Here is a 20,600-nt window from a genome sequence, read left to right as displayed (position 1 = left end):
CTCATGTACATGTGATTTCTTTAGTCGTTTTTTTTTTTATTAAATATTCAAAAATCTCAAAAAAAAATTTTACACGTTGTTATTATGGGGTATTGTGTGTAGAATTTTGAGGAGAAAAATGAATTTATTCCATTTTGGAATAAGGCTGTAACATAACAAAATGGTGAAAAAGTGAAGCGTTGTGAATACTTTCCGGATGCACTGTATAAAAACATTAGGAACAGTCATAAAATAAAAAAGTCTTACTAATTTTGTAGTTGCAATGCGTTTCGCAAACAGTTCTGCTTTCTCAGACAGTCTGTATGTTTTTGGGGTTGTGGGAGGAAACTGGAGTTCCTGGAGGAAACACAAGCAAGCATGGGAGAACATACAAGGTCCACACAGACAGTGCCATGGTGGGAATTGTACCTAGGACCACAGTGCTGTAAGGCAGCAATGCTGACCATTGAGCCTCTGTGCTAAACTGGGAAATGCGTTGCAAATACTAAAATAGTAAGAACTTTATTTTACTTTACAAATCACAGAATAAAAGTAGAATGGCATAACATACAATCATAAAAAGTAGTATATATAAAAACATTAGGAACAGGTACAAAAATAGAGCATAAAATAAAAAGTCTTACTAATTTAGTAATTACAACGCATTTCCCAGTTTAGCAACTACAAAATTAGTAAGACTTTTTTATTTTATGCTTTATTTTTATGCCTGTTCCTAATGTCATGTATGTGTGTGTGTGTGTGTGTGTGTGTGTGTATATATATATATATATATATATATATATGTGTGTGTGTGTATATATATAATCTGTACTCCATTTTATGATTGTATACTATAGAATTGTATTCTCTTATTTTGTGATTTGTGAAGTAAAATTGTATTAATTGTGTGTCCATTCTAAGAGTTAATGTATCTCCTGGACACTGCGGTATTGCATGTATTTTTAATAGAACCACTTGCTATATGATACCTGGTACATGGAATGGACATTCCCTTATTTACAAATAGCTCATTATGGAGTAAGGAGGATATCCCAGCAAATACATTCTAAAATTATATTGTGGTTATAAAATACCTTAGTTAACGCTGGAGAAATAACTTATTGCTATAGAAATTTGGTGTGGTTGTTGTGAAGCCCCTATTTTTCTCCGTGGCTGCAAACTAAGGGAATTTCTTCCAATTACATTGGTGTAAGCCACAAACTTTTCAATGTTCCAGGTGGGAATAGGCATGGTTGAAAAGTAAATATTTTATTTTAAAGTAGTGCTTTATTTAATTTTAGTGCCACTTCCCTAAGTACATTTTTTTTATTTTTCTTTCTAAAGTGCTGTTGGTTGGTGCAAGTCTTAAATTTTTTTTTTAACATCTGGTCTGACTATATTGCAATTTCATTTGTACATGTTTTTTTTATATTGGCAATCCAGTACAAAATAATGTATTTTTCTGTATGAACAAAATCTTGTTAATCCAAATACAGTAGTATCTGTCTGAAAGTTTTTAGATAAACATCCAATGTCCACCAACAGCATGTGTAAAAATAGTTTTGTTTTGCAGACAATAGAGGTTTTGTGGCTATACAATTAAATAATTAAATGTGAAATCTCGCCCCTTAAAGCTCATTTAAATATTTTGTCCCACGACATTAAATCTTCAAATCTCCCAGGAGCAGAATTTTGCACCTTTTGTAGTCCCATAACTTTGATGTGCTAGGTCAAATGAAAGAATGAGTATATTCATGATAAGAGGCATCTGAAATTGTAGTTATAATAAAGAGTTGGGTATGAATAGCCAACGGGCTGAATTGCGACCGGTTCAAATCCCAACGCTGGAAGCCCAAAGGTCCAGAATCCAGACAGGGGCGGTAAGTACCCTAACCCTCCCTTGGTGGTGCTTAACCCTAATCTCCCCTGGTGGTGCCTAACCCTAGCCTCCCCCCGGTGGTGCCTAAACCCCCTTCCCGCACCCTAAACCTAACCCTCTGCGAGGTGATGCCTAACCCTAACCTCCCCCCGCTGGTGCCTAATCGTAAACTCCCTCCTCCCAGCAGCCGAACCCTCCCCGGGGGTTGCCTAACCGTAATCTTCCCCTGGGGGTCACTAAACCTCATCCCCGGGCTAAGTGTAATACTTACCCATATTCTTACCTTCGGGATGCCGACGTTGGTATCCTGGTGTCTTCAGGATATTGGCATCGGCATTATGCCGGGTATCAGGATTCCGGCATCGGTATATTGACGCTCGGGATTCTGTCCGCCGGCATATTAAACGTATCCCATAATAAATAAGTAGTTTACAGACCTACAATTCATTGTTATGATGCATTTTATGAGACGTTTACTATTCGCTGTACATACATTGTAATGCTATATTTACTAAATTTATTGAGGGTTGGCAACGTAACTGCATTTCGCACTCCTTGCGGCCTGCTTTCAATACAAATTCGCTAAAATTTTGCTCGCAGCCCCTATGGGGCTGATAAATAATGATGGGCCAAAGCCCAAAACCACTACCTTGATTAAGTCCCTGCTTCATTTCATGAAAGGGGGCCTTTCCCTGAAAACAATATTCCCTTGGATTTTTTTGTTGATGTTCACTGAACAGAATTGTGTATAAACTCTGCCAATGTCATGTCCAGTCAGTCAGCCAGAGATCATTACTTTGACAAAACTGTTATAATCTCTATTATATTTTCCCTTCCTGCTGACAGACTATTAGGACCATCTATAAGAGTGATTGATATTTCTTAGCCATTCTAAATGTAAGAATTTCCTTTTTTCACTACAATAGTTGCACATGCTTAATGAGGGGAGTCGAGGAGCCATTTTAGAAATTACTCTGGCTAAAATTCTCTATACAAGTGGTAAGTCATGTTCTTTGTAAAGCTTATATACTCCATACTTTAACATAAATAGATTTTTTTTTACATAACATGAAATATATTATCAGAAGATTATGAATTTCTCCTCACACAAAAGACCATCTACCCAAAGTGGACAAAAACTTAGTTTGTTTTTTTTTATTAAAATTTGTGAGAAAGTGAACTAATAGCAAATGTGTATACTGTATTTTATTTATTTTTTAACTACCACCAAACAAATACTTTGTGGTTCTTGCTTCGGCATTAATCATCCTTTCCAAAACGACAAAAAGCCGGATTCTGCATCTACACTTGAAAATTATATGCTTTTTTTTATTTTTCCGAGTTGAAACGCATAAAAGGTGCAGGAATAATATGGTTACCCAACAAGGCATACCATTTTGAAACCTAGTTTACTGCATCAAATGAGGGGACTTGTATGTTTATTAATACCAGGATATGGGAGATCTGGGTAATAGAACTCCCTATTTCTGAATTTTGTAACACCCTTGGTAGCATTGGGTGTTAAATACAGAAGCTGGGGCATATTATGTGAAAAATTTAACTCCTCTCCTTCAAACAAGGGTTCTACTGAGTCTAGTTGCCAGGATGGAGAAATTGTGCATGCTGAGTCCCCCCATCAGCCAGTGAAGGTTGATATTGTTACATACCTACCTGCTTTTATAAACTCCTCTCCAGGTAAAGCTCTGAGTGGAGATGCAGGTGGCACTTGTAGGGGCGGGGCCGGACTAGTCACGTCATCTGAGAAGAGGGGTTGGGGCCAAAATGATGCAATTATCATAGAATAGATTCATATTGGCCTCACCCCTCCTGATGGACCACAATTACCAGCATTTATTGCCCCATCCTGCCCACTTTACTAGGAAGTGATTGGGATGTGGGAGTACCGCCTACTCTTCTGCGAACCAGGGGTACTCTTCGGAAAATTGTGTGTTCCGGGAATTGTGGACCGTGGGGGAGGGCGCAGGGCCAATATGACGTGATTCTATGATAATTGTGTATTTTCTGCCAAGCCTCCTTTTCAAATACGTGATTCACAGCATTTTACCATGAGGGGGCAGGGTAAATGTGGCCAGTCTGATTCCGCCCCAATCAGCTGCCACCTGCACCTCCTCCCTAGACTTGTCCCAGAGAGGAGATTAATAAAATGTAATGTAAGTATGCTGCAATGTTTAAATGGAAGGGGTGGGGCTTAATTAAGTCATTGCAGCCCTACATAGTGATGTCATCAAGCCCCACCCTCTCCCGGGTTCTAGTAACAGCTACTATACGTAAGGGACTTTTAGGTGCATGTCCGCTATTTGAACCCTTGTAGGGTGAATCCTATTTGCCCTTATACCTGTATTTAGTCCAGTAATATTAATTTATGTTAAAATTTGTCTCTAACTATGGCCAAACACTGCACCTGTAGGTGACTCAGTGACTGGTTTGAATGATTATAGTTCAGTGTTTGGGACTGAATGGCGATCGTTCACAACCTGAAAACTGTCTGCATTGTTCATTTTTCAGACCTGTCCGCAAGCATATAGCTAGGTGTAGAAATTGATGCTGTTGAGATAAAGGTCCTGATTCAGATGTGGACGCGGACATGGCTGCGTCTGTTGGCTGTCACCCATCTGCTACTTTATGCAAATGCAGCTACAAAATCCTTCCCTGGTGCACATATGTGCAGCATCTATACACACTGTAATACTGTCTGGTGTGTCTTTAGACACCCGCATTGATTTAGTATGGCCTCCAAAGTGAATGATTGACCGTCTGAACCAGTTCAGCTACACGCCTGCGACACTCCATAACATGCCTATAAGACAGACCATCTCTTATTTAGCCACCTCCCAGGAATGCCTAGCAACTATCCAAGCCATCTCTGATACCGTGCACCTTAATCATTCTTCATCGTTATAATCGTTACAGCCTTTGTCAGTACACTATTATTATTACATTTTATTTATAGGGCACCACAAGTGGTCCGCAGCGCGGTACATACAGTACAGGGTACACAGAACATTACTTAACAATATAGTAGCAAAATTATAAACGGAGCACAAGTAACAATTAGCAACACAATCCTCCATACACAATACAGCTGGGAAGGTGAAGGCTGTCATTGACGTGCTTGAGAAGAGGACTGTGAGACAGTAGGGAGGAGGATCCTGCTCCAAGGAGCTTACAATCTAGGGGAGAGGGGAAACAGACAGATGACATGAGGCATGAGTGTGTAGAAGGGGACCTGAGTGCAGGAAGTAGGCAAGTTAGAGATGGCTGAGGCAGGAGGGAGAGCGACCTGGTGACACTGTTATGTGGTGGAAGGGTATGCTTTGATGAACAAGTGGGCTTTCAGTGCACGTTTGAAGCTCTGCAAGGTCGGGGAGAGCCTGATCGAGCAAGGGTGCATAGTTTAAACTATGTAAACATGCGCCGTAGGAATTTTTAGGGATTATTGCGCATGCACAGTAGTAAAAAAAATAAATCCCTCAACGCAGTGAAAATTGCCATTGCGTGTGGCTCTGAATCAAAGGTTTGTTTTTTTCTTGATTAGGTAGTTGAATGCAAACTATAAGACAGCTGCAAGATTATTGCGAGAACAGCTTTATTGTCTCCTCTCTTATTTGCAGAAACCACACATATCATCGGAATGAGTGCAACATTAAATAATGTTGCTGAGCTGCAGCAATTCCTTAAAGCGGATTATTACACGGATAACTTCAGACCTGTAGGTGTTTATGTTGAGGTTTCTCTGTATTGCTTGGAATTTATTAAATCATTGTTTTGTAAAGAACCTTTTTTTAGGAATGTGTAATTTATAATAATTATAATCATATTGTTAACTTAGCACCTTTATCCCATCTTGTTTCTGTGCACATGCAAAGTTGATTTCTGCTGGCCACACAAAGATGACCACATTGGTGGTGATAATCCAATTAGAATCTATCGTATTTTACCGGACATGCTGGTAAAAGCTATCTGGGGATTACAGCACTTTATTTAGCTTCTGTCCGTATTAACAGGCCACCAGGGCTGGTGCAAGGTTCCCCGGCTTTCTAGGCAGGACTTTAGCCTACTACAGCCCCCCACCCCAATACACACTTTCCAGGTCCTTAGAGCTGTCACACTCACCATGCATGTGGCATTTGTGATAGAGGGACACAATCTCACCTGGATGTGGGGATGTCCGGGGTCTTCAATGGAGATAAGATGAGGTGCTGGAGAGTAATGGGGGGTGGGACAATCGTCGAGTGAGTGGGGGGAGTCTGGTTGCGTACCAGTAGCAAAGATGGCCCGATAGAGGACAGGGTGGGCTGCTGACACCGGGGACCACTGCAGCAGGCAGGCAGATAGGACAGTAAGGAAATGGTCAGATATGTGCAGCAGATTGGGGCTGATCAGTAAAGTCTGGGGGGTAATGGTGCAATAGTGATGCACTACACAAAAAATGACGATGTGGAATGGCAGTGGTTAATGGAGGCTGGGGATCGGGGATCTGTCAGTGGCAGATGGGATGCAGGGGATGTGCCGGTGCCAGGCTCTGTCTCTCAGGAACGGCTGGGACAGAAATCTACTGTAGGCTCTGAGAATCGGGGACTGCCTCCCTTCACTTTTCTCCCTCAGACGCGACCCTGCCCAGACAGCACTGGTGACCGCAGTAGAGACCAGTGAGTGAGGTTATGTGTAGGGTTGGTCTGTATAGCAGCCGCTGCTGCTGATTACACCCAAAGCCACCACCAGCATACTTCATTTTTTCTTTGTTCGGTGGACTCAGCGGCGCCCTCCAGGGGCCAGCACTCCAGGCAGCTGCCTAAGTCTAGTTTCACACCTGCTGGCTTTTTGCCGTCCCAACCAAAACCAGCAAATGTGAAACTAGCCTAATGGTAGCGCCGGCCCTGCAGGCCACAGTCAGTACAAGTGTGAGCAGCTTTACAATGCAGAGGAGCTACTTATGTGAGACATTCAAACAGAGAGAAATCCTATAAGCAATGGGAAAATGATTGATATGAATAGCATATTATTACTCTTTTATATTTGCTCTTTAGGCAATATCTAAATATTAATTTAAAGCATCATAATAACTTAAAGAACAATGGCATGACATATAGAAAGTAATGTATACCACACCGGAAAATTATCCTTCAAAAAATGTTTGTACCTAAAACAACCACTACAGTATTTTGTGGTTTCGATTTCAAAACTGACAGTATCATTATTAATCACGCTTGTAAATGCAGCCAGACGATGACCTGTATAGACCTGTGTATGCTGCCGCCATCTTTTCCCCACACTTATCAAATTAGACATTCATCATGTATTATTTCCTGTTTGTGTGTTCATTGTTTTCATCTCTGCCTCTTTCATCTACAATATATGAATCAATTGCAATATATGTTTAATAATCAATAAAATGCAAGATTTTGTTATATTCCAGGTGGAACTGAAAGAGTTTGTAAAACTTCGAGACAGTATATATGAAGTTGACAATAAAGCAGAAAACAACTTCACATTATCCCGACCTCTCAATTATAAGGTACATTTTTGTTGCAGTGTGTGTAAAGATTATAAAACACTAGGGGATATATTTACTAAAGTGAGAGTTTTTAGAAGAGATGTTGCCCATAGCAACTGCTTCTATTTAACATTTAACTAGCACCTTCTAGAATATAATATCTAGAAACTGATTGGTTGCTGTGGGCAACATCTCCACTTCTAAAATCTCTCACTTTACCCCTAGGCGTATATAAGGTCCATATGGCAGGTATAGTGCATGCTACCCAGCTAAGTGCAGTAAACAGGAATATAACAGAGAAAATGTTTTTGCTAAAAAGTAAATGTTATATTGCCCCGTGTGTGTGTGTGTATACTGTATATGTATCTTCAAAGTAGCAGAACCATGTGGGTCCAATAAATTAAAGCCAATGAACTCTACATTTGTGCTGAGGTTGTCATCTTATGTACATTTTCACTGTATGGGAATGACATTAAAGTACACTGCTTAGGAACAGTAGTCGTTTTGGTGGTGGGATCCCCAGGGCTCTTGGTTTTGTATCGGTACTGCATAAAAATCTTGTCCTCACCATACTAATGGGAGGTAATATTGTACCTATACTTCTTTAATAGAACATTTTATAATGTATTATTTCAACACGTTTAACTCAATGTACATTAACAGATTAAGTAGTAGTAAACATATGATTTAAATTTTACAGGGTCTCTTCAAAAATTATTACCTATAATATATATTTGAATGTTATATTAACAAATTTGGCAATCAGGTGACTGTCTATCAAACTGGCAACAGTTCATGTAATTTCAAATCATCACTGCCTTCGTCGGCTTGTAGTTATTTTTGGATACTGACCAGACCAAATTTTTTTTGTTTGTACAAGTTAATTTAATTAATTTGTTTTTGTTTATATTTTTAGTTCATTTGTTTCTTTAAGTAAGTTGTGCTTCTTTAAGCATGGGTCTTCAACCTTTGGCCCTCCAGCTGCTGTGGAACTGCAGATCCCAGGATGCCCTGCCACAGGTTTAGCATGCTGTTATATCAAAACGGTGGCAGGGCATGCTGGGATGTGTAGTTCAACAGCAGCTGGAGGGCCAACGGTTGCCTTAAGGCATAGACAGCTGGCTCACAGGTATTATATTTCCTCATACATCCAATCTGGGGGACACTCAAGAATTTACGCTGGGTTAGGTGGGCTGGCTCAGGAGTAGGCACTAGAAAGGTTAAAGCTAGCTCTGCCCTCCTGCCCCTATATAACCCCTCCTACCTCAGTTTTTGATTTTTTTTCCTGTGGAGTGAGGCACTATTTTCCAGCTCTTTAGTTAGCTTTATTTTGCTTGTTTGATTTGCCTTTTTGTCACCAGCTTCAGCTCCTGTTTACAGGGTTCAGGCAGTCAGAGTGGATCCCAGTATTTAGAATATGTGCCAGTCCCCTTTGTGGTGACTCCGTAATCCGAACCGATCCAGTGGGTTTTTATCGGTTTGAAATTGGGTACTGGTCTCAACAGTTGCCTGTCTGGCAGCATGAGGCACTGATTCTATAGGTCTCAGACAATGGTTCGACACTGAATCTTCCCTCTCAATCAGTCGGGCTATGCCACTACTGTGACTTACATAGACAAGCAGGTCAGAACAAGGAGACGTCAGAAAGTGATGGACATGTCTCACACCCATGTTTGGGTGGAACCTTGGGTTTCTGTCATCTTGGCAATTTACTTTCCCGATGTACATCTGGGAGGTGGACTTCCGCATTTGCCACACCATTCATCTCAGAGGTATGGGATCCATGCCAGGCAGTTTTCAAATGATTCATGCCTTGATGATCGAGAGGGATGCCCTACATAGAATAAATGTTTACCAGGTCGAATATGAGACTTTCCTTATACATGGCCGCAATTATGGCACCGCGGTCCTTCCAGTTGATGTAACTCTCTTATTGCCTCTATCCATTGTGGCCAGGGTACCTCACCGTATTCTCAATGGGGTGATCTCCTAGTCATAGTCATAGTTTCAGACTGACCTTGACCGTGGTATGCCTTACTTTACAGAATTTGGGGGGCGAGATTCCTTGGCACTTTCCTTTTCAGCAAGACCTTCTGAGTCAAGGTCCATGTCTACACCCAAATCAACTGTCTGGACGGCTTGGTTCTGAAGGGCTCACTTCAAGCCTGTAGACTATTTGATATATATATATTATATATATATATTATATATATATATATAAAGCACTAATCCATGGCACTCACCATTCCTAGTTTTGGGGTGCAACATGGTATGTGACCACATTGTTTAAATAGAAATCACAGGGGCTCTGCACTCACCATAATAACTAACAATAATAATAATAAACATAATAAACAGTGGCGTTTTGGTTCATGAATTGATCAATGCATTTAAGCTTGCAGCCCATCATCACGGGACCCCACTTTACTGCAAGTCCCTACTCTATTGCTCAGAATTATATCATGGACATAGCCATCACATTAGTGTTAAACTAAGGGTATGCTATCAAGGTTTAAAGCTCACAGCAACTTTGCTTTTAAATGTGAGACAGTTACCAAGCACACCTGTTGCAAAGCACCTAGGAAAACAGCTGACACAAGTTAGATAACTAGTTAAAATGGGTGGATGAGAAAATGTGATCACAAAAATGATTAATTATAAAAATTAATCATAATAAACAAAAAGCACTAATCCACGGCACTCACCATTCCTAGTTTTGGGGTGCAACATGGTATGTGACCACATTGTTTAAATAGAAATCACAGGGGCTCTGCACTCACCATAATAACTAACAATAATAATAATAATAAACAGTGGGGTTTTAGTTCATGAATTGATCAATGCATTTAAGCTTGCAGCCCATCGTCACGGGACCCCACTTTCCTGCAAGTCCCTACTCAATGCAACATGGTATGCATTGATCAATTCATGAACCAAAACCCCACTGTTTATTATGTTTATTATTATTATTGTTAGTTATTATGGGGAGTGCAGAGCCCCTGTAATTTTTATATATATATATATATACACAGCATCAATTCTTGAAGGTACACTCGCACACAGTCAGGGTTTTGTAGGATTATAGTTAGGTGTATGATTAATGTTGGACAGTAAATGGTCGACAGGTACAAATGGTCGACACTTTTTTTTTTTTTTTACCCTAATCTTCACCCTAACCCTTCCCTTGGTGCCTAACTGTCACTCCTGGTGCCTAACCCTAACTGTTGGGGTGGGTGCCTGATCCTAACCAACCCTTCTAGTGCCTAACCCTAACTCTAACCCGAAAAGAAAACAAAAAAAATCATGTTGACCATTTATTTTCTCGATCATTTTCATGTCGACCTTTTGACCCTCTTGACCATTTGCACCCATCGACCTTCTTACATGTCGACTTTTTGTCCCTGTCGACCTAATGACTGTCTAACATCTGGTGTCTATCTAGACATTGTCTTCCTTTTTACTATAGATCTTTAGGCCGGATCCCTAACCCTAACCGTCTGGGTAGGTGCCTGACCCTAACCATCCCTTCTAGTGCCTAACCCTAACCCTCCGGTAAGTGCCTAACCTTCCCTCCTGGTGCCCAACCCTAACTGTTGGGCTAAGTACCTAACCCTAAACCTAACTCTAAAACCAAAAAAACCCACGTGTCGACCATTTTAGTGTCAACCATTTTCTTGCTGACCTTTTGACCATGTCGACCATTTGTACCTGTCGACCTTTTGTGTGCCGACCTTTTGTCCCTGTCGACCTATTGACTGTCTGACATCTGGTGTCTATCTAGACCAGTGTTGGCTAACCTTGACACTCCAGCTGTTATGGAACTACATAACCCAGCATGCACTGCTACAGTTTTGCTATTAGGGCATGCTAAAACTGTGGCAGGCCATGCTGGGATATATAGTTCCACAACAGCTGGAGTGTCAAGGTTAGCCAACACTGATCTAGACATTGTCTACCTTTTTACTGTAGATCTTTAGACCGGATCCCTCAGCCTTTATTTTTCTGCTTTTCTTTCTAAACCAGGCCCTGTGATTGCCAAAAATGCAGATGTTCTATATTCTATTAAAAAAAATCTTTAAATGTAGATTACTTAAACTGTTGTATTAGATTTTAAGCGTTTTATGGTTTTCACTGATCTTGCTGTGTTTATTCATTTTCATTTTAGTATTCAAGTAACATGCTTAGAATAGATCCAGACCACATCATTGCCTTGGTGACCGAGGTCATACCAAATCACTCCTGTCTGGTCTTCTGCCCTACAAAAAAGAACTGTGAAAATGTTGCTGAAATGATTTGTAAATATCTCAACAAGTACGGGATTGTTATATTTAATGATTTTAAAATAATTGACTCTATAATATTTATGAAAAAAATTAGAAATTCACATTTGATGCTGCACACATTATACAGTATATTAAAGCAGTTCAAAAGCCAAGGAAAATATCATCTCGCTTTATTGTGAGCTGTGATTGATTTTTTTTTGCTTACAGTATATGCACTTCTAGCTACTTTTTAATGTTGGTTAGCAAATGAATTTGCCTGCTCTATACATCCTGCCCCAGGAAGAGCAGTTGTGCAGGGAGCAGGGATATTTTCCTAGGTTGCAGTGCAACTTTAAAGATAAACATCTGCTTATACATGGGTTTTAACAAAATATTGTTGTTTTTTTTGCTTAAATAAAACTTTAAATATTTTACTTGTGATGAAAACCTTTAAAAATGTTAGTAGACATAGAGGGGTATTCAATATGAAACGAAAACTAGACTGTAGTTTGCTAGTTTTTTACTTTGTACCCCCCAATTTTTTTTTTCGCCCCCAAAATGAAAGTGCTGTTTTTGGGGTCCTCTGAGGTATTTTTCAAAAAAATTTTGACACAGTTTATCTTTGGGGGACTGTCTGAAGGTTGCAGGGTGGTTTCTGAAATGTTGCACCCCAAAGCCCCAATTCTGCACTTTTTTTCGCCACCCCATTCCTTGGTGATACTTTTTCGCAGGGTCAAATGCAATATACTTTTCACACTGGCGAAAAGTTTTCAAATTGAATACGGTGTAAAAGTAAAACCGGCAAAAATTACATCATCCGAGCGAAAACCTTGCAGAAACTGCGTTTTCGCTCCATATTGAATACCCCTAATAGTATGCGTCTGACCCAGTGGTATGAAACTAGAATCCTCCTGGGTGATCCTCCTATCTCGTTGCCTGGTGGGTGAGTGCCAGACATTCTTCCTTTTCTTTTCATTTACTCAGTAAGTTATGATTTATTCATTGTCTATTATCGGGTGTCTAAATTTTAATTTGTATTGGATTAAATGTTGGACAAGATGCAGACATATGAAAATGTCCTGGAATATTTGTATATGTTAAGACACAATGTATATTGTTTTCTCAAACTTGTACTGGACCTTTTTTATTTATTTTATTATTATTTTGATGTACGGTGTTTTTTGCTTCAATAAAAAAGAAAATAATAAAAAAAATGTTAGTGCACTATTTCATGCTATTAAAATGTATACTTTTTTACATTACTTTTATGTGTTTAAGAACATACTTGAGTCACAGAGAAGCAGAAAAGAAGATTTTAATTGAAGACCTGAAGAACACAGGAAATGGAACATTATGCTCCGTTTTGAAGCGCACGGTTCCCTTTGGCATTGCTTACCATCACAGTGGACTGACCAGTGATGAAAGGAAACTGGTAGAAGAAGCCTATTCTGCTGGAGTCCTCTGTCTCCTTACTTGCACCTCTACTTTAGCAGCCGGGGTCAATCTGCCTGCCAGAAGGTGAGTTATACAGTACAGTGTTACATATTACCAAAAAGCACACAAGCTTGCCTTTGCTGAGATAAAACGGAAAGATCTTTTTAAAGAAACGTCAGACCTATCATAAATGTAGCAATAATATAACATTTTTAATTTGTTCTATATTTTACAATTCCTGACAGTTATCATTTGCTCTCTAAAATCAGCTGCACCCATTAACAGTTTGAATCCTCTGCCTGTCAGTCTGAACTAATGTCGGTGTGATGTTACGCCCTGTGCCAGCCCCTCCCTCGAACATATGACATCAAGCTAAGTGGGCAGGGATGTTTGCACCAAGAGATAGAGCACTGCCAAAAGCGACTTAGGATGATCTGGGTGGATGTACCAGCTGCAGGGTACTGGGCAGCTCTGCAGCAGCGCTGCTTGCTGCAGGGTGCCATTTTAGACACATTGCAAGCCAAATACAGATGCCATGGGACAACAACGGTGCTGCATTCATGTCCCTGCGCTCTGGGTAGCGTCACCGCTCTCACACCCATAGTTACGGCCTTGGTGTCTCTTCTTTTTCTTGCAGTAAGGCTGGGGAACACTGGACCATGGGATTGTAGATTGGGGCTGGAGCTAGCTCTTAATGAAATGTAGCTTTAAATCCTAACATCCTCCCCCCTGTAATCCCACAATTCCAGTCTTCGTTAAGTGCCCGAGGAGTTGGGCACCAATTTTATGGGCAGCTGAGCAGCCCTTCTGTAGTGCAGTCATTTTTACTCTTCTTTTGTAAATATTTTCTTTTATTTCTAGTTAGGAGCTGTGCGCTGCAAGTAGCAGTGCATAGCGTGAGTGCGGGCTGCTGCGGGAGCTGTGGCCCCCCACAGAGCAGTCCGGTCTCTCTGAGAGACCACCTGGACCCGGGGACAGTGTGCGCTTGCACCCTCTTAGAGAGTGCTGGGTGGCAGTGCTGTCCCAGAAGGCGGCGCCATCTTGCCAGGTTTTGATGAGGGCGGCCCCATTATGGAAGCGCGCGCCTTACAGGCAGCTCAGCCGGAGCTACCAAATGCTTTCCCCAGAAATGGGAGTAGCACTTGAGGGAGAGAGAGGGAGTACAGTGACGGAATAGAGGGGCGGAGCCTGTAGCTGCTGGCCTCCCCTGCATATTACAGCAGCAGTGGTATAGTCCTGGCTGCTGCTACGATCTGTTCAGGGAGCTGGCTGCTGAGCTCCTGAATTCTTTGGATCCTGCAGGCTGGAATCATCGGCTGTTGCAGTCCTCCTTCACAGTTCCTCTCCTCTACAGCAGTTGGCCTCTTAGGAAGGCTAAGTATATTTCCTATTCTATTGCATTTATTACCTCTGCTGTGTGGTCTGGGTTATTATTTGCAAGGGTCGGGACTTTGGTTCTGCCTCCTAAAGCAGATCATGTGGCTTAACTAGATAGTGCTCATGTTCTGCATGTGACAGTCACAGGTTTTGTTAATCCTATGATGGATTTCCTCCTGCTCTACTGACATGTCAGTGGGGACTACGACTGACTACGCCAAACACATTTAGGCACGGGGGTGACGACAGACTGTGTAATCATTAGCACTGTTTCCTCACCACACTGTGGTCGTGGGTTCAGTTCCCACTACAGCCCTAACTGTGTGGAGTTTTTATGCAGGGATTTTGTTGTAATCTGGGCGAAATTTCTCCCATGCACAGGGTAGGGGCATTGCACTCGGGGACTTGTGTGTGTATAGGACCCGGTGATCCGCAAGCATCTGGGATGCTGCATCCAACGGGGGGGGGGGGGGGGGGGGCACTCTCAGCAGGTAGGTGTACGCACTAGCAAAGCTGGTGACTCTTCACAGGGAGACCAAGTTCAAGCTTTGTTATTCCCTCAGCTCTGACGCAGGCTTCTTTCCCTCTATAGGGTTAAATTCCCAGCCAAGGTATCTCCCGCTCTGGCACCGTCCTTTGCAGCGTGCGCCATTTTGATTACCGTCAGGTTCCTGGCGTGCTTTTTCAGGAATCCTCTGCTGTGAGATGCGCAGGTAGAGGGTGGTCTTGGAGTTGTCTTCCTCCTTCAAGGGCCACATTAGACGGTTCGCATGCCCAGGACCTTGCAAGGTTAGCACTGTCCCAAAGGATGAGGACCTCCTATCCTTTTTGATTCACTGCTGCCACTCTCTAGGAGGTTTACATAGGGATTCTCCAGCAGTGACTGTGGGTCTGTACAAGCAGGGGTGACGGAAAATCGCTACTTTCCCTTTAGCGAACTTGTCCAGTCTCCTCAGGGAGAGTTAGGAGATGCCAGAGTCAGAGCTCTCCGTTTCTCGCAAATTAGCTTCCAGCAAATTGTGTGCCCAAGTGAAAGCACCTCCCACGGTAGTTCCGGTGGTAGCCGTTTAAATCGCCACACGCCGTTCCTGTGCAGGGCTCAGCATTTGGTAGGGATTCGTTGGCTAGACCTTTCAGGGTTGTCTCCGGTCTATTTTGTTCTATGGTCGTTATCCAGACCTGGCGAGCCGTGACATGGGTGGCATGTGCTATGGTCACTTTTGCTGATTAAATGATTCTAGGGGCTTCACAGTGTTTTGCCCTGGGATTCCATGCTGGACTGGCGGGTCATTAGCGGCAGGCTCTGTGTGGGAGGCCAGGCAAGACTGGGCACAGGTAGCTTCCAGGTCAGCTAAGATCAATGATGGGTCAGCTAAGGCCGGTTTGGCTTAAGGGCCATTTGGCTCTGTGCTTCGAATATGCATTCATTATAAGAGTGTTCCTTACACTATCTTCTGTTTGGTAAGGACGTTCTCATTGGGCCACAACTGTATAATCCCCACGGGGCTGAGAAGCTCTTTTCTGTCAGTGGCTGTCCTAATGGCGGGGTCCCAGTTTTCCTCGAGGTGGTAAGTCCTTGAGAAGCGGTGAACGCGGTGACATTGGGCCGTGCTATCATTCCACTCCTCAGCCAGCATGGTTTTGCCGCAGATACAGAAACGGGGCTTCTTTCTCCTTCCTATTTCGAATGCCAAACGACTTTCTGGTCTCCTCGTGCCTTGGGCACCAGGGGGTGGGTAGTTCACTTTGCAAGAATCCCCTCTGATCAGGTATCCACTGTGGCGGCCAACAAAGCCACGCTAGACGTCTGGAACGCATGTGTTCTGGTTCCGTCAGTGGGTATTTGACTCTGTCCCCCTGTTTATTTCGGGCCCTACTGTTCGGTGGAGACCCAGTCCCATATATTTGCAATACAATACGGTCGGAGCTGCTGCGCACAGAACGTATCACAATTCGGCCCTCTTCAGAGGTTCTGTTTGTGAAGGATACCTTGGCTTCACAGTTACGGACCTTCCTAGGTCACTTGTTTCATGTACGTTCGGATCAGTGCTGTATCCCGACTTGGCACCGTCTCCGTGGTCTCCTTGTCTGTGTCTTCAGTTCTGGGGGTGGCCTCTGACGCCTCTCTCCAGCTGTGTTTTTCTTGCAGCAGACAGGGAACGGACCCTACCGACCTTGGTCAAAGGCTCGGTCGGTGCCTCGTCTGTCGATCTTGTGGAACATTCGGTTGTTGGGCATGTTGTTCTTCACTTGGGGTACCACACAGTGGTCCAGGTTCTCCTTTCGGGAGTCCCAGTGGATACTTCTCCAAGTTGCTTGACATGCCTCTTGTCTCGGTTCCCATTCTGCCCGTCAGCACCCATCACTCTCCATTATTGGAGGGTTTCCGTTAATCTCCTCCAGGTTCCATTCTTGGTCCTTCCAGACTGGCTCATTGTGACCACGGGCTTGAGTCTCCTGGGCGAAGGTGGTGTGAATTTGCTTTTCGGCTTCGGGGCCTTGGGTCACCGTCCATGTTGGTTCGATGGACTCGAGCTACATGCCATCATTCTGGCTCTATTGGGGGCCCTGTCCATCCTCACTGGCTGGCTAGTCACAGTCGTTCGGACAAACGACCCGGTGATGCCATCTGTACGTCTTCTGGCAGGCACAAGAGAGTGGCGATAATGCCGAGGTCTTTCCGGGGTGAAGACCTTTGTTCCTTCTCAGCGGTGGTCATACCAGTAAGGAGAAATTTGACAGTGGACATCCTCAGGTTTCTCCCAGGAGGGTGGGCTCTCCCTCCAAGGGTATTCTTACCAGTCGGGTGTGAGGCCTTCCGCTTGGGGATCTCCTGGCCTCTCGGCATGTTTGCGAGTCTCCACAGTTTAGTATGTGATCTGGGTATCCGCTGGCTTCCGCAAGCAGCTGCCTTGACTGTTCTGGGGATTTTTTTATTCATCCAGATCATCGGTGTCCGCCGTCCACACTGTTCCCTCAGGTCTCCAGGGGCATTGAGGCTTCCCGTGAGAGGTAATACTAGTGGCTCCAGGCTGGCTATGCTAGTCCTGGTACGCAGACGTTCTCCCAAAGTCGGTAGGTCTGGGGTTGCATCTTCCAGTTCGTCCAGACCTGCTGCAACTTTGCTCGTTTCTACAAGGACACTTTCCCTGGTTGGTTTTCGCGAAGGGACTTCTGAGAATGAGAAAGCTGCAGGTTTTTCTTTCTTGTGGTCTGTACTAGGCTGCGAGCCCGGACTCCAGGTCCATCTCGCACTTACCTCCGGGTTTGGAAACTCTAACTCTGGTGGTGTACCCGTTACGTGTTTGCGCCTCTCACATTCCTTCTGGAGGGTTTGGAGGCCGGTTGACGACTTTGGTTGGGACTTAACAGGCTTTGGCCCTTTCATTTTCTTTCCAGCAGCATTTGGCTCTTCTTCCAAGGGTCCAAACCTTTTTTCCAAGGTGTGCTGCATATTTAGCCACCGTCTCATCTGTAGGTGGAGCCGTGGAATCTTAATCTAGTCTTATCGGCTCTCACCCAGACTCCATTAGTGACGTTGCCTTGTAATTACACAGGATATTGTCCTTCCGGTTCTTCCTCCTTCGGCGACTTCCCGGGACTGGGGTGATCTGGCTCTACTATTTGGGCTAAGCACTGCAGATTTCCTTGGACACATCGGTTTTGGTATGTTGCATAGTTCTCTGCGGGTTCTTTACGTCGTGCGGAAACATGGTTGGCCGGCTACTTTGGATACGCCCAGCCATTACTCTGGCCTATTCTGGTGAGGGGTGACCACCACCAGACCCTGTATTAGTGCCTTCTGCTAGAACGGTGGCGATTTTGTGGGCAGCGCAACGCTGGTCTTCAGCTGCACGGGTCTGTCGTGCAGCTATCTGGTCCATTGTCCGCACTTTTACTAATTTTTACATCTCAGATTTTTGCCTCCGGCGGCACCCACTATGGGCGTACAGTTCTCCGGTCAGGCAGCCTGAGTATTCCCTCCCCTGGGGGTGGCTTTTGAACGTCCCATGGTTCAGTGTTCCCCAGCCTTACTGCAAGAGAAAATAGGATTTTTGGTCAACTTACGGTTGAATCCTTTTCTTTTAAGCAGGCTGGGGACCACTGCGATTCCTCCCTCACGCTCAGTTGTGCGAGGTTTTGGATCTTGACCGTCTTTTATTCCCTACTGGTTTGTTTGGTTGTTCTAAACAGTTTCACGGGGTTCTTGCTACTCCTCTCCAGACTCTTTTAAAGAAGTACTGGAATTGTGGGTTTGCAGGGAGAAGGATCTTAGAATTTAATGTTTCATTTCATTAGATGCCAGCTCCAGCCCCAACCTACAATCCCATGGTCCAGTGTTCCCGAGCCTGCTTAAGAGAAAAGGATTCAATGGTAAGTTGACCAAAAATCCTATTTTTTAGTAGTTATGACCGATAGACCCAGCTCTGCTGAATCATTGACTAATCTACTGTATAAATGCAGGGATTTAAAAGCTTCTAGATTATTTTGCTCTATACATCTTCCCCATCCACACAATGGCAAAGTCTTAAAAATAAACTGATGGTATACTACTGCTCAAAATTAGAACCCCGGAAATGAAACAAACCTTTAACAGTAAGCATACTTCCTGTTGCTGGTGTTCATGGATAGCAAGGCTTATCATATATTTTCCATGTAGGTGAACAGCACTATATAATCGGGTTGAATGGACCCAAAAGGAGAGCGCTGCCACTTTGAATAAGTGAGAAAGTGTGCCTATACATCTATATACAGATTATATGCAAATAGATAATCTAGATTGTTTGTTTGTTTATATATTCATTTTAGAACTCTACACTCTTTTGCAGAGTTATTTTACGTGCGCCATATGTTGCAAGAGATTTTCTCAAGAGGGCCCAGTATAAACAGATGATTGGCAGGGCTGGGCGAGCTGGTATCGACACTTCAGGGGAGAGTATCCTTATTGTACAGGAAAAAGACAAACAAATGGTAATTTGCATATAGGCAATGATAGTAAAGTGCAAATTAAATATTTAATGCTGGACTTTTTAATTCTTATTTAGTGTATCTTTTATTTGTTAAATCTAATAAATGTTAAATCTAATAAATGTAATAATATGATATAACGCTGATGTCCCAGCTATTGTAAAGTATAAAATACTTTAAAAGGCATTGGACCACCACAGTTATGGCTATAGAATTCTGGCATATTTCTGATAATACTATACTACACAAAAGAAATAAAAAAAAAAAAAAACATTTTTCTGATTCAATGTGGACTTGAAAACCTTTCTTAATTTCCTGGATAAATGCTTTTATAACCTAGTAATACATAATGTAAGTAAAACTTCTGGGCATTGCTTCCATGCAATACTCCATTATCACACCTGAGGAGATTCATGCTGCAGTCTCTACCTTCCCTGTTAAAAAAAGCCCCATGAGTTGACAAAATACCTGTGGAACTTTTACAAAAAATGTTTACATTTCTTCAACCCCACACTTCTTTAGTGCTCAGTCTTGACAAGGCTTATATGGGGACCGTGGGCTGGTCCCTAATTTTTCTCCTTACCCATTTTTGGGGGTTGGTTTCTTATGGGTTGTTTTTTATTGGCTTTAGGTATATCATGTTCTGTACGGATATATGGGGTAGGTTTTAAGGTTTTTATGGTACTGGGTTCAACTCGCAAGGGTAATCTTATTAATATGTCTCATATAGGGTAACTCTATATTGCCTGGAATGGAATCTGATGTTGTTATTAATGAGGTTGAGCTATGTCCTGAGGTGGGTGTGTTCAGGTATATATTATTCCGGTTATATATTTTTCCGGCGCCGTATTTGGGACGCATTGCAAATGGTTATGTATCACTGCTCTCTCTGGTTTTTACGTCAGTCTTTTTCTGGTACAAAAACCGAACGGCCCTTTCGACCCATTCTCAATTTGAAGCATTTGAACAGGTTCCTCTGGATACCCAGATTCCGCTCAATCATTCTGGTGATGGAGCTTTATGGAGTTAATGGATATCCAGGATGCATATTTACATATCCCTATCCGAGCCAGTTACCAACGCTTCCTTAGGTTTGCTTTAAGAAACAGTTATCAGTTTCAGGTGTTGCCTTTTGGTCTATCCATGGCCCTCGTGTGTTCACAAAGGTCATGGCGGCACATCTTCG

At 42.9% G+C, this 20,600-nt stretch overlaps 1 protein-coding gene across 3 annotated transcripts in view; it reads left to right on the top strand.

Moving 5' to 3' along the window:
* HELQ (helicase, POLQ like) overlaps positions 1-20,600 on the top strand; it is a 64,546-nt gene that overhangs the window by 8,610 nt on the left and 35,336 nt on the right. For all 3 annotated transcript variants that reach the window (XM_088445024.1, XM_088445023.1, XM_088445021.1), the window contains exons 6-11: positions 2,785-2,857; positions 5,491-5,588; positions 7,296-7,394; positions 11,539-11,684; positions 12,914-13,153; positions 19,276-19,417. In XM_088445024.1, the coding sequence (XP_088301150.1) occupies positions 2,785-2,857; positions 5,491-5,588; positions 7,296-7,394; positions 11,539-11,684; positions 12,914-13,153; positions 19,276-19,417 (798 nt within the window). The remainder of the gene's footprint in view (positions 1-2,784; positions 2,858-5,490; positions 5,589-7,295; positions 7,395-11,538; positions 11,685-12,913; positions 13,154-19,275; positions 19,418-20,600) is intronic.

Source organism: Taudactylus pleione, unplaced genomic scaffold (assembly GCF_031769625.1).
Source record: "Taudactylus pleione unplaced genomic scaffold, aTauple2 ptg000376l, whole genome shotgun sequence".
NCBI classification, from domain to species: Eukaryota; Metazoa; Chordata; class Amphibia; order Anura; family Myobatrachidae; genus Taudactylus; species Taudactylus pleione.
The sequence above is the reverse complement of the archived record's forward strand: the minus strand, read 5'-3'. Positions and strand labels throughout refer to the sequence as shown.